Here is a 14,199-nt window from a genome sequence, read left to right as displayed (position 1 = left end):
CCCCTCTCAAGATTATTACAAGCAGATAACCTTCCATTCACATAAATTATGTCATGTTAACCCAAAAATAAAAATTGGCCTATAAAAGAAAACTATTTTTCAATTTTAAGCAACTTTGCAATATGAATGCATTACAAATTTGTAATGGATTTGCATATATAATAGCTATTTTATATAATTATATAACATATATAATAGCTTTTCTATTCTCTCCCATGGCGCCTCTGACTTTTGAAACAATGTAACACAAGTCAGCAGATTGACATTCTTTAAAAGCACTCATAATTTGTAATAAATTGATATTGGAACATTTCTTAAATTACGTTTTCTTTTATTAGGCAAAATATGTTTTTTGGGTTGCCATGTCCTTTAATATCTGAACTTAAAAATTAATTAATAAAATTTTATGTCACAGATTTTCTTTGGGAAACATTTTAAATGATTACCAGACCTCAGGAAGACCAGGTTGCATATATAACTGCTGGAACACTGCATTCATGTAACAGGTTGCGCCTCCATTTTTCAGTCCAACAAAACCTGAATTTGATCTGCTATCAACAGGTGGGAGATACTGAAAAGGAACAAATATTTAGCATAATATTCCAATTGTAAATTTTTATAAAAGTATAAAAAGCACTAAATGACACAATAACCAAATATACTGGCAAAAGTTCTAACTGCATTATCTAGTAAAACAAAGAACTAATGTTTTAGCACATTTTAAAATAATTTAAAAGGACCTTACTTCTATTTTAGAATGATGTGTAATTAAATTTCGAAAAACAGTGGGCCTATAAGAGTGAACATTTATATAAATGGCTGATTAACATTTATCGATAGCTGGTTTGTCAGACAGTGAATGATTAAGGCCTGAGCTACATGGGTAATGAATTTACACTGTGTCCCTATCTGATGTAGATAGTTCTATTTAAAGGAACAGTAACACCAAAAAATAAAAGAGCTTTAAAGTAATAAAAATATAATGTACTGTTGCCCTGCACTGGTAAAACTGGTGTGTTTGCTACAGTAACACTACTATAATTTATATAATAAGCTGCTGTGTAGCCACGGGGGCAGCCATTCAATCTGGGAAAAAGGAGAAAAGGCACAGGTTACATAGCAGATAACAGATAAGTTCTGTAGAATACAATAGTGTTTTATCTGTTATCTGCTATGTGCCTGTGCCTTTTCTCCTTTGAATGGCTGCCCCCATGGCTACACAGCAGCTTATTTATATAAATTATAGTAGACTTTCTGAAGTAAACACACAACTTTTACCAGTGCAGGGCAGCAGCACATTATATTTTAGTTACTTTTATACACTTTCTTTTTTGGTGTTACTGTTCCTTTAAGGAGCCAGCTAACTAATTCAAAATAAGAAAAGCACAAGCACAGCTGCATGTGGCTGAGTGGAAACACAGGTGCCAAAGCTCCTATAGTATATGCTAGGTATTACAGAAGACTTGCCATGATAGGCTATACAAATACATATATTGGTGCAGTTTATCACCGATCACTTTGATGTCCAGTATTAGCCATAGCCACCAACTCACACTGGCGGCTCAGTGGTCCCCAATAAAAATCAGAATGTGTCACTAGGGACATGATGTCTATAGCATCCAGGACACAGGAATATGTAAAAGTAACAATTCTAGCTACACACATACATTATATTAAAATGATACAAAGTCCCTTTATGAGATTTTGACTTACATCAAACTCCTTGGTAACTGCTGGGTCAGGCTGATGATGCATGGAAAGGAGCTCTTTTGTAATTAGCTGGAGGTTTGCAAGGGAACTCTCTGCAAGCATTACAAGGACCTCATAAGCAGCAAGTCGACTGTTCATTGTACTGCACCTTTACAGAGAAAATACATTTGTCAGCTGATCTAACCGAGCAGTACATGTAGCAGTGTAAATATATAAGTATTTTAGTATCCTACTTTGGGTGAAAGTCTTGCTGACTTATTGCAGCACTGCCAGCTGGAGAATGGCTATTCAGAATTATTCTTGAAGCTCGAAAGAGGAAATCATCCAAGAGCTGCTTAATAAGTGAAGGACCTGAAGGAATTAAATTTAGAGTAAGAGTTGTCTTTTCTTTATTTTGCACAAGTTACCACTATGGGCCCAGAAGTCAAAGCCAAACCTGAAAACTATTAAGGGTGGGCTTTGAGCTGAATGCTTATCTGATGTTCTTTGGGTACATTAAAGCCAGTGTATGGTTCTACTGTATAGCAGAATGCCTGATAAAAATTATCTTATAACTAAATGTTGGATCACAAAAGATGTCTTAGAATCGAATGCCTTATTAGTGTAAAAGAGTCAAACCCTATTTATACAACTTACCAAGCATTTCCTTTTCAGCGCCACACAGTGAGAGGAGAGTTTTGATAAGCCTAAGGTGTCCTGCAAGCCAAACATTGTCAGCTTCACTTGTTTCACATTCAGCTGTACGATTAGGTTCAAAATTATCCAGCCACGTGATTTCATCTTCCAACATGGTTGCCGGACTGACATTAAGCTGTTCCATTTCTGAGCCTTTTCAACAGGGGATAATAGAGACCCCATCAGGACATATAAGCTTTGCTTACAGCAGTCAAATAATTAAACCTATTCATATCAGGTATATTTTTATCCTATATCAGCAATTGTTAATGAATCTGCTGTTTGATTGCCGAGTATTGCTGCAAAACCATAGAGCATACTTTTCAGGTTAAAGAGAGGTAAAATATGAATGTGATCTATAGAGGAATACAGCAATAGTGGGAGTGGGAAGTCTATTTCCTAGTGTTGTGCCACTAAATGGTGAAGCTATAGCCTGTCACTCCTCCGTCTCCTAAAGAGCATGCAAGGAATATCATTAGTTCTGTTAACAAAGTATAAAAAAAACAAAAAAACACACAGGACACAAGTACAACAGAAGGTATGTTTCTCTTCAAGGAAAAGTCTGGCTGGTAGGAACATGGATGATAAAGGACTTGTAATACTGCACCAAATTATAACTTTCTGGACTGTTAAATGGCAGCTTGTGAAGTTCAAAGAGGCAGTTGTTTTAGCACATAGAACATGGCAACAATACATCACACCTATTATTGGATTATATTTGTAGTTTTATTCCCCTTTTCTAGTCAACCTTAATTATAATATTTAAGCTAATGTCTGTCTACTAGGATATTTATATATGGGTTTATTTTTGTAGTATCAATGAAATGGTTTACAATATTTATTATAGTTTACTGCCTATTTCTATAATCAGCATGAAATCTCAGGCAAAACTATTTTGTTCTGGAGGTAAGAAAATTAAAACATGATTTCTAACATGCAGATTTTTTTAAAAGCTCTTACAGGTTAGGTCATCTAGGAGTTGGCATCTCAAATCAAAATACTCTGTACACTGTGCCAACAACCTGAAAAAAAGAAAAATGTTTATTTAAAAGAAGCAAAGCAAAAGCACAACAATAAAATCATTTATACTCCTTTTAACTAAGAGCTTTATATCAGGTCCTAAACTGAATTTTCGAAACATACAATACAGGCTGACTTTAAAAGCACCCAGATACAGTGACATCTTCAAGCATGAACTACTGCTTGAAGATATATGTGAAGGAGATGTGATCTTTAGAGGACCTATGTCTTCAGTAGAAGATTATACCTACTGGCCATTGGTTTCTATGGTTGCTGGATAAGCACATGTGGTTATGGATTAGAAGGGTGGATACATTATCTTTTTCATTTTAATTATGTAAGCACGTAAACACTTTTGATCACACTTTAAGCATTAATAAAAGAACAAACACAATTAATAAAAAACTGGTACATAGCTGTGCATCCAGGTGTATTTTACCTCTGGTTAATGCCTCTCATTATGCTGGTTGGAGACCAGAGGGGTAGCTGTGCAGACAGGATGACAGTAAGCAGAAATAGGTTTGGCTTTTGTACTTCAGGATAAGAAGATGTGTCTGTTTGACTAAGAGTATATAGTTGGTCACAGGCAACCCGACGAATCTGTAAAATAAAACAATCACAGAAAACATGTTTGATCCTGTTATGGGTTCAGACATAATTATACTGTATAGGAATACTCCTTAGGCACAGTATCTTTAATTTTGAGCTCTGCAGCTCCACCCTACTACTTTCAATTTCTATGCACTTCTATGCAATTCTAAGATTGCTTATTCGAAGTTTAGCCAAAAGCCTGGTATTAGAATGCAAAACTGCTAATATCTCAGTGATTGCTAAAATATAAAATTAATGTAAAGTTGGTCATAGACAATCTGAGTATAGTTACATTAACTGATATTTAGGTTTAGATCCCCTTCAAGAACTTACAACTCTCTAGCCCACCTGCTTACCTCAGCACTTGGTGATCCAAGAAGGATATCAATGGTGAAATCAGCAACAGAAGGCAGGTTATAAAATGATCCTGCAGAGACAGATTTTATGAAGATTAACAAAATATTCAAATCCAGCCCCTTTGCAAATACATACTCTGGAAATGACAGTGTTTCTAAAAATGGTCTTTGCAAGCAAACTATAGAATTTAATAAGAAACACCAGCCTCCTTTCCTTATCCAAGGATAAGGCAGCCTACAGCAGTGTGAAGACTCCAGTGACATCACTGAAATCTCTCTCCCCTTCCTGTAGTCTGCCAGCGGCAGCCTTCCTATTCTCTGAGCGTGTGTGTAACTTGATCCTGTCTCCTGTTCTGAGCTACACATGCCCACCAACCAATCAGAAGTGGATCTGGCAGAGGGGAGTGGGGGAGGGAATGAAACACTTGTGCAGTATGAAGCAAGGAGGGAAAGGAAGGGAGAATACCTTTTTAGAGATGGCTGCCTGTTCTAGAAAATGTGAAGTAAGTGTGACTGAGTAAATATTTGATTAGGTGAGCCAAAAGTGTGGCGTTTTTACTAAACAATAGGAGGACTATTGGACAGTATGCTTTTTAAATTATGACTTGCATTCTCCTTTAAGTCTCCTCATATTTCACCTGTTCAGATGATCAGAAGCCAAACAAGAAGAAAAAATGCTGAAAGTTTCCATAATGCCTCGCTCCTGCACAGACACCCAGACCAAGTGAACGTGCTCAGTTATTTAGACTATGAGTCAGCTTCCTGCTGATTGGCTCAGATCCACAGCTGATCCTAAGTGGGGGGGGGGGAAGTGAGTTCTTAGCATTCTTGAGGGAGGGGGGAGCAGGAGAATGGAGACAGCAGAGAGCTGCCTGTCTCTGGCACAGGAATGAATTACAGACACAAGAAATCTTTTCACAGAGAAGTCAGTGCAGAATTTCTGTGAGTGCTTATGGCTGTATTTACATAGACCTTTCTGATAAAGCTTACATAGTTTTTACCTTTCTTTCTCCTTTACTGTTATTTGTATTCCTTTATTTTGTTCTTAATTAAACCCAACACTGTATATAGATATAGAAGCACAAAGACACACTGACATGCAGATCTTAACTAAATTTTGGCCTGGAGGATTTTTATTTAAACCTGTTTTTTCAAAGACAGCAATGTCCCCTATCAAAAAGGGCCCTCCAGTTAGTTAAAAAACATACACACTCCCAGTTCTGTTTGAAATAAAAACAAGGTATTAGTATCCCTCTGCAAATACACATAATTACAAAGTAAAAGTATAATACAAAATCCATTAATATATTTATTAAAGATAAATATTTAGGATGTACTGTCTTTGGTGCTAACTTTACTAGCAAACCAGTTATACTTAACTGTGTTTTTTGGGTTGGGAACCAATTATTGATTTTATACAATTAAATGTCCTTGTGCAATAAACAATAATACTTTAAATAATGCAGGCAATAAATTATTTATCAATATTAGGTTTAGAAGCAGAATACAACATTGGTGGTGCAAAGTACAGGTAAATACTGCAAGAAAGAGAACTTGTTTGTCTGATTACATAATTTACCTTGAGAAAAAGTTTATGAATAAAATAGTTATGAAAACCTATGAAGGTTGTATTCATCCAAGTCATGAAATAGACGTTACAATTGGACTTTGAGTATTCTTGAAACCTTTCATCTGAGGAGCTTCTTTAGTCCATTTGAACTGAAGAAGCTGCTGAGAGGAGTAGTGAAATGCTGGCATATGTTGATCTGGCAGAAGTAATGTAATATGCAAGCACAAGAGTTAGAGCTGCCAAATGTAACGACTGAGGTAAAAGGCAATGCTACAGTATACATCTAAAAAACACAACCAGGACATGAGCAGCTTATAAAAAAAGGTGCTGGTCAGTAATAATAGGTTGGTAGCTAGGGTCCCCAGGAAATGTGCCACCCTGCCAGCTTTCCTTATCCTTAAATATCTTAAATTATGCATGTCAAACTCCAAGAGGATATAGGAACAATACACACTTGTCTACCAAACCAAAGTGAATTTATAGCTGTAGCATACTTTCATTTATTCATTCATTCAGTGTAAGGGTCGAGGGTGGAGCTTGGTAGTCATACCTGCTGTGTTTCAAATGTAGCAGTTTAATACAAACTATTAGGAGTTTACAAAAGCATTTTTTAAGAAACAAATGAAACTGCTTTTTATTTAATTATTTTTTTCCCAAGTATAGCCAATAATAAATTTAAAAACAGATTGAACATTTTTTGACTTTCTAACTTTATATATACGGTAAATTGGAGCTTACCCAACTGCTGACTGCGCAGCTGCAGGCATGTTACCAGAAGAGACAATGCCTCACCAGCAATTATAGCATCTTTGGTTGATACAGATTGTTGCCTTACACAGATCCAGGCATGCAGAGATGTAGATTCTCCTTCACTTCCTGAACTACAGTTGCTTCCTGAAACAATAGGTTTAAAAAGATAAGAGGATTTTAAAATCATGTGCCGTGCTTTTGTATTGGTTTGGGCCACACTGACACCGGCCTTTAACACAAGTGGCTTTTTACCACAAACTCTGTCCATTCATTACAAGTCTGCAAGAAACAGAAAGCTGAACATGACATTTGTATCCACTAAAGTTGTAGTATTAACAACAAAATATATGAATGAACTGCAGTAATACACAAGAGGCAGACCTAAAGGGTATGTGGTGAGGTCTGTTTTTGTTATATTGTTGTTGTCTTTAAAAAGAGAACATTGCAATACTTTAGACTTCAGGATGGTCTTGCCATGTTCTAATCGGCTATGATTGCCAATGTCATGGTTTGCAATCAAGAGATAAAAAAAAAAAATAGAATAGGTGCTCTGCTCTAATTGGATGCAACTTTAAAAAGAAAGAATAAAATATTTTTCTTGTAGTAGAGGTTGTTGCCATTTAAAGATAAAAGGTGTACCTGAACTACTTAGTCTGCTGCGCAGCCCTGCAGGAAACAACGTGTTACTTTCTTTTATAGGTTGGTTGCTACCGACAAGGTCCAGTCTTCCAGCAGCTGCTGCCCAAGAAAGCCTCATGAAGCATGCCACTGTGCACGTGAAATCATTTACTTCCATTGTCTGTAAAAAAAAAAATGGCCATTTGAATGGAGACATCTATGAAGTTGTTACATATTAGAAAATATAGATTTACTGCATCGAGATTAGATGCTTTAAATAAAAATATAAAAGAACACACTTTCACTGCCAAAACCTTTCTAACCTGAATAGCAACACGAGCCGCAGGAATAATTTCTTCTACCCTGATGGATGACCGGTCAGAAACGGAAAGCTGACGATAAGATGATTTCTCAGGTGTCCCACAAAGAGACATTTGACGGCTAGACTGGCGACCTGCATTGCGGAAAGGTCTGGAAGAAAGGCTCTCAATGCCATCCTTATTCAGGTCCTCATCTAAAGTGGCTGGCATAGTCTGTCCAACCAATAAAAACCTGAGCAGTATTAAAAAGAAAAAAAATGAAACAAACCTCAATAAGGTGCCTAGATTTTTACACTTGGGTGAGAAATGCACTGAATTTATATACACAGTTGAAGTTAAAAGTATACTATAACAAAGCTTAAATGTTTAATTTGTATTTGAACACTGTGGTCAATTATCAGTACTGGGCAAAATTGCCCATGGGCAGAAAACCATGGCAACCAATTAAATAGTTGCATTCATCATGCTGGATTTCACACATATACACACCGTGCAAGCTGAAGACAGATTGAGTAGACTCCTTGTCTAGTTTCATAATCCACTTCGGATGGAATTGAGTCCCTCTGCATGACATTAACCACCAAACTAAAATAAATAATGACAAAATAACAATATGATAGTATTTTCTGCAGTGTCTCTTTAAGAAGAGTCATTTGTAAGACATGCAGAAAGGTAACACCTTTATAGGCATGTATTAATGATTACTATATAAAAAATTAAAAAAAAGGGATGTTTGCTTAGAAATTAAACAGGACACAACTTTAAGCTGATGAAGGCACATTTTACCTAAGTCCACCAGCTTTTAAAAAATTTTCACAGAATGACTTGGCACAATTTCTCGCCATTTCATCATCAGCAGTTGGCATGAGTTTGGAGCTCAAGACCTAAGCAACAAAGAGGCATAAGCAATTAGTATCACAGTTTGTACAAAGATGCATGAATCCTTAAAATCATGTGGCTTTTGGTTACGTGAATACGGAAGTAAAACAATTTTTAAGTGTGCACTTCATGAGCACTTCTGTTTAACCCTCCCATGCCCTACTCTGCATATGCAAATTAGGATTCAGGTTGGTATCTGCCTAAATCTTTTAGAAAGGATTCAGGGTTCGGCCAAACCCAAAAATAGTGGATTCAGTGCATCCGTATTAAGAAGAGGTCTTTATGGTTAGTTAACTGAAACTAACAAAACATATATCAACAATTTTTTTAAATGAATATTTTTCCCTAAAAAGCTCTGGTAGCCTTTTTTTGGGCTAGGTCAGACAAACTATTGCTTGTAGTGCTCTATTTTCAGCCATGACAGCTTGGTCGTTCATGGTTCCTAATAAAAATCTGCATGGTTTCTTTCATTTCCATGTTACCCAAAGACACTTCATGCATGGAAGTGACAAGTGATGTCCAATCTTAGGGGCTGATTTACTTACCCACGAACGGGTCGAATGGAGTCCGATTGCGTTTTTTTCGTAATGATCGGTATTTTGCGATTTTTTCGTATGTTTTGCGATTTTTTCGGATTCTGTACGAATTTTTCGTTACCAATATGATTTTTGCGTAAAAACGCGAGTTTTTCGTATCCATTACGAAAGTTGCGTAAAAAGTTGCGCATTTTTCGTAGCGTTAAAACTTACGCGAAAAGTTGCGCATTTTTCGTAGCGTTAAAACTTAAATCGCAAAATACCGATCATTACGAAAAAAACGCAATCGGACTCCATTCGACCCGTTCGTGGGTAAGTAAATCAGCCCCTTAGTGTGTGCTGCTGAACTGGCAATGCAACTAATAGGTTAATTTGTGCAGGAGAGGAACAATAAAAGCAATGCCACCTTTGTGACAAGGCATACAAATGACTGTAAAGTTATTTACTTATAATTCTGCCTAAAAGAACACAATATATTTTTAGGCCTTCACCCAGCTCCACAGATTGTCCTGTCAAGCAACAGACTAGAAGGTATTATAAATGCAGCCTAGGACACTGACAAGTGCTTAGAAAAACAGCTGTAAGGTGCCAAGGTATTCACCTGTTAGATTGGGTCACAAAAGGCAACCTGCTCCATTGGACATTAAGTTTTGGTTATAAATAAGTCACAAATAATGACCGATATACTCAGGATATACTTAATTCTATGTACATGCAGCCAGTGTAGTATGCAGATTTGTACTCTAATTCCCACTAAGCACCCAAAATGGATATGCACATTTATCTAGGATTTATACAAAACATGTACGTATGTATATTTTTATTCATACAGTGCTACTTATGTTATGTATCTACATAATAAAGTACAATAATAAATACAAAGTACAGGTACATTAAAGATTCCACAGAACTTAATGGAATCATATATACAAACATATACATATAAACCATATATTTGTGCACTATCTATGAACAAAAGTTGCAGGCTATTCTCTGAACCCAATGACAGACTGGTGGTATCTCAATGAAGCAAATGCAGCTACATGCTAAGCCCTGAGTCTCTGTATGAAGCAGAACCATCACAAGTGAGCGTCAACAATGTGAAAAATGCAATTAAAGTGAAGTACCTATAGTATTTATTACTATATAGAAGGCAACACATTTACCTCCAAATTGTAGAGCACCCTAAAGGTAGACATCCCTGGAGCAGATGATCTAAACAAGCTCTCCAAGATAGAACTGGCACTTGGCTGGTGGTGTTGCTTTGAAGATAATGATGGAGATTTTGAAGACTGTGAAGCTTGGGTTTCTGAAAGTAGTGTATTCTGATTGAAACAAGTAAAACCACCAATTAACACAAATAGCAAAACATTAACAAACATGACATTTTTTTTTTTATTTATGAAGAGTCAAACATTTTCCTTAGTAGTGTACAACTGGAAGAAATGCAAGCTTAGATTAATGAAAGTAAGTGACAAATAAACCTGAAGAATCTAAGACAACCCTCGATCATGTGACATCAAAGCTCTTGACAATCCAACAACTGATTTTTTGGTCACATTTTAAATATACAAGTATAGTTTTGCTGTTTGCCAAATGTTTGTAAAAAAAAAAACTTCTATGTCTAAATCACAAAAAATGGTGATCCCCTAATTCCTACTGGTGCGCAACACCACAAAATCACCATTTTACATGTAGCTATATGGCTAGAAGGAAACTCCCTCCCCAAAGGGAGTGCAAACTGCCCCCCGCAAGGATGTATTCAAAACCTGCCTCCTCCTACTGCATGAAGAGAGAAAGATTATGAGAGGGGGAGAGTGGAAAATAACTTTATTTTTGAAACATTGCAGAAATTTTAACTGATTATATTTACAAAGCTTCTTACTTCATTCAGATAAAGTTCATATTAAGTGTTCATTTTCGCGACAGATCCCCTTTAAGGGCAACTGATACAGAGTGCACCAACCTTTCTGCCAAGAGAGTCTAACTGGTCGAGAGCTTCCTGAACAGCAGGGTCTGTTGGAATCAGTAGCAGAAGCTTTCGGACTCTTACAGTTATCCTAAATATAAAAACATTTATGTAAAATGATGTATTACAAATTCTATTAAATAGATAAAAAAAATTGACTTTTGCTATAAATATAGTAAGTAGAATACATTTTTGACAAAACTTCTGTTACTGGATATACACACTGCACATTTTATATTTCTCTTTAACATCACTGTGGCTTCTGCACAGTTAAGGCTGATGCCACACGTGGCGTTTTTTCTCAGCCTAAAAACGCCGCACAAGCCACACAGCCCCTGACTATGGCGTTTTTCAGCCTAGTACTGGTGACGTAGCAAATCCCATTTCCATGGTGCTAATAGTGCGAAATAGCAATATTTCCGCTAGGTCTGGCAGCTGCCTTTGTGTATACATAGGAATAGCTTACTTTGCAAATACTGGCGTATTTCGGCCAACACTTGAAAAATCCGTGCTAAGGCGTTTTCTAGCGCATTTACGCTTTGTGTGGTTTGCTTTGAGTCTTTTCAAGTTATTTCTATGGATGATGATATCGGGCGTTTCTCAGCCGCTGAGAAAATTAGAAAATACGCAGCGTAAAAACGCCTCGTGTGGCATCAGCCTTACATTTGACTTATATGCATTGTTCTTTCTACCCCAGGATCAAAGATTTACCGAAACAACTTTACATTTTAATTTGTATTGAATTTTAATACATATTAAAATGTAAAGTTGTTCCAGAAAATCTTAGATTCTGGGGTAGAAAGAACAACGCATATAAGTCAAATGTTAAATGTGCAGAGGCCACAGTGATGTTAAAGAGGAAACATGAAATGTGCATTCTGTGTATCCAGTAACAGAAGTTGTCTTAAAAATGTGTTCTATTTACTGTTTTTATCAGAAAGTACAGGCTTACTTTACTTTTACCTAATGGACTCTGAAGTCTCTGTAGTGAACAAGGGCTTTAGAGGAGAACTAATTTCTCTAATTGAGTTCTGAGGTGCTATGTAATGGGAATCTGAATTAATTACTAACCAGCCTTGTAGTTTGACTTTTACATTCTATATTTACAGTATATGGTGAGTCAGTCCCTAAGCTAAGCAGCATGGATAAAATGTACAGAATTAGCAGAAAAGAAGATGAGGAGCTACTGGGGCACATTTGGAGGCACAGATCTTCACTGCTTAAGGGCTGGGGTTGCCTTGGGCTGGTACAGAATCTCAAAACATAATGTGCAGCATTTCTAGCCTACTTCTCTCTGTCTGACTTTGCAGATGGTCAAGAGGTGTGTATTGTGCATGCTTGCTGCCTCTGCTCCAATGGAAATCAATCAGGCACATGCAGTAGGCACCTCTTTGACCATCTTCACAGTCAGACAGAGAAGGAAAGCAAAGAAAAGGGGGTGCTCAGAGAACTGAAGTTGAGCTACTTGTGATACAGAATCTACATGAAACGGAGTGCAGTGAGAAAGGTATGCTAAGGAAAACTATACCCCCCAAACAATGTAGGTCTCTATAAAAAAGATATTGCATAAACAAGCTCATATGTAAAACCCTACTTCATCTAAATAAACCATTTTCACAAAAATATACTTTTTTAGTAGTATGTGCTATTGGGTTCTCCTAAATAGAAAATTGCCATATTAAGAATTAAGGGCTACCTCCTAGGATTCACAGTGCATACAAACAAGCCAAGGCACACATACATGCTAGGCCACACCAGCCAATTAATGGACAGAGTTCTGTCTTTTGCCTTCATACTTTGGAAGCAAAGTATTTATTGTCATGTGATCTATGGGGAAGCAAACAAGCAATGGTGGATCAAGGGAAAGGATGCAAAAGGGCAATATTTACTGAGTAAAATAGGTTAAATTTTTTCATGGCTCTTGATACACCTTTAATGTGGAAAACTCTCTTACGTAAATGATGACTTGCTGCCATGATGTACTTTATTTGCAAGTGCTGCACAAAGATATATAAAACTTTTAAAAGCAAACAGAACATTTTAATTTATAGTGTTAATTATCCATTATAACTCACTTTCCTATCAAAGTCACAAGCATTAGAATATTTAGTTACTACTGGATCATTGTGCTTAACACAGATAACACAAAGAAGGAAAGAAAAGGGTGTTAGAGGGATTATTTTTTTCTTTGCAAAATGATTAGTCTGACACGCCTCTTACCTTGGTTCCTCTAGATTGGCGAGCTGGTAGAGCATATCAAATACATTGCAAACAAGTGCCATCACTACTCCTGGTAGGGATTTTTCCTAAGTAATAAAAAAAATGTAATACTGAATTCTAAACAAATGCACTCAAAACAAACAATTTAAGTCTACCATCTACTTATGATTACATACCTGGTCCATAGCATATGATGAGCTGAAGACACCACTACTAGTGCCCGAACTGCAAGAAGCATCTGTAGAGCTTCCAGATGGAGTTCCACCTCCTAATGTCTTTACAGTAAGTGCTTGTTCATCGGAAAAACCCAACTGATGTAGTAGCTTCTGGTCTTTATTTACAGTTAACTGAGAAAAAATGTCATTATGATATTTTGTTGCAGAAGTAGTGACTATTAAACAAAATGATTCATGCTCTACCTACCAAGCTCTCATTTGCAAATATCTGTACATTTTCAACAGGGCAGTTGAGATGTCTTGCTATCTTCCACCGTACACTCCCTATTGTTTCATTGCTGTGAGCCTACGAAAAAAAAAAGGGCAAAGCTTAAACAAATCGGCATAGACTCTCTATGTAGCCAAGGACCATGCTGCCATGAGCCTAGTTGAGAAACTCTTCTCAGGTGGCAGCACCCCATGGTTTACCATGAGCAGCAAGAAGCCACTCCTGGTAACATAAAGGCAAATTTTTATTTTAGTGCAGAGAACACTATTGTGCTCTATGCAACTCTAGCATTGTGGCCCACTTCAACCTGCTCCAACACAAAAAAATGAAGACCAGGGGGTGGCATCAACTCGGCATACTGAGACGGCGCTGTATGTAGCAACAGAAAAATTAAACACCTATTCAACACCAATTATTAACAGGGATACTGCCAAGCAACCTTGATCTATTTAGTATGTCCTATTATGCATATTAGTACAGAACTTTATAATATCCAACTGGGGGTCAGTCACTTGCACAGACCATCTGGGCACACACAAAT

At 36.8% G+C, this 14,199-nt stretch overlaps 1 protein-coding gene across 1 annotated transcript in view; it reads right to left on the bottom strand.

Moving 5' to 3' along the window:
- Nucleotides 1–14,199, bottom strand: part of usp24 (ubiquitin specific peptidase 24) — a 100,877-nt gene that overhangs the window by 30,557 nt on the left and 56,121 nt on the right. The window contains exons 26-42 of the mRNA XM_002931607.5: nt 13,638–13,736; nt 13,391–13,561; nt 13,215–13,300; nt 10,992–11,085; nt 10,192–10,350; nt 8,397–8,494; nt 8,100–8,195; nt 7,614–7,842; nt 7,312–7,471; nt 6,661–6,816; nt 4,353–4,423; nt 3,845–4,005; nt 3,346–3,407; nt 2,347–2,538; nt 1,944–2,061; nt 1,714–1,858; nt 452–571 (exon numbers count right to left, since the gene is read on the bottom strand). Coding sequence (XP_002931653.2) covers nt 452–571; nt 1,714–1,858; nt 1,944–2,061; nt 2,347–2,538; nt 3,346–3,407; nt 3,845–4,005; nt 4,353–4,423; nt 6,661–6,816; nt 7,312–7,471; nt 7,614–7,842; nt 8,100–8,195; nt 8,397–8,494; nt 10,192–10,350; nt 10,992–11,085; nt 13,215–13,300; nt 13,391–13,561; nt 13,638–13,736 — 2,217 coding nt within the window. The remainder of the gene's footprint in view (nt 1–451; nt 572–1,713; nt 1,859–1,943; nt 2,062–2,346; nt 2,539–3,345; nt 3,408–3,844; nt 4,006–4,352; nt 4,424–6,660; nt 6,817–7,311; nt 7,472–7,613; nt 7,843–8,099; nt 8,196–8,396; nt 8,495–10,191; nt 10,351–10,991; nt 11,086–13,214; nt 13,301–13,390; nt 13,562–13,637; nt 13,737–14,199) is intronic.

This window comes from Xenopus tropicalis, chromosome 4 (assembly GCF_000004195.4).
Source record: "Xenopus tropicalis strain Nigerian chromosome 4, UCB_Xtro_10.0, whole genome shotgun sequence".
NCBI classification, from domain to species: domain Eukaryota; kingdom Metazoa; phylum Chordata; class Amphibia; order Anura; family Pipidae; genus Xenopus; species Xenopus tropicalis.
Note: the sequence above shows the minus strand (reverse complement) of the source record. Positions and strands in the feature narration are given on the sequence as shown.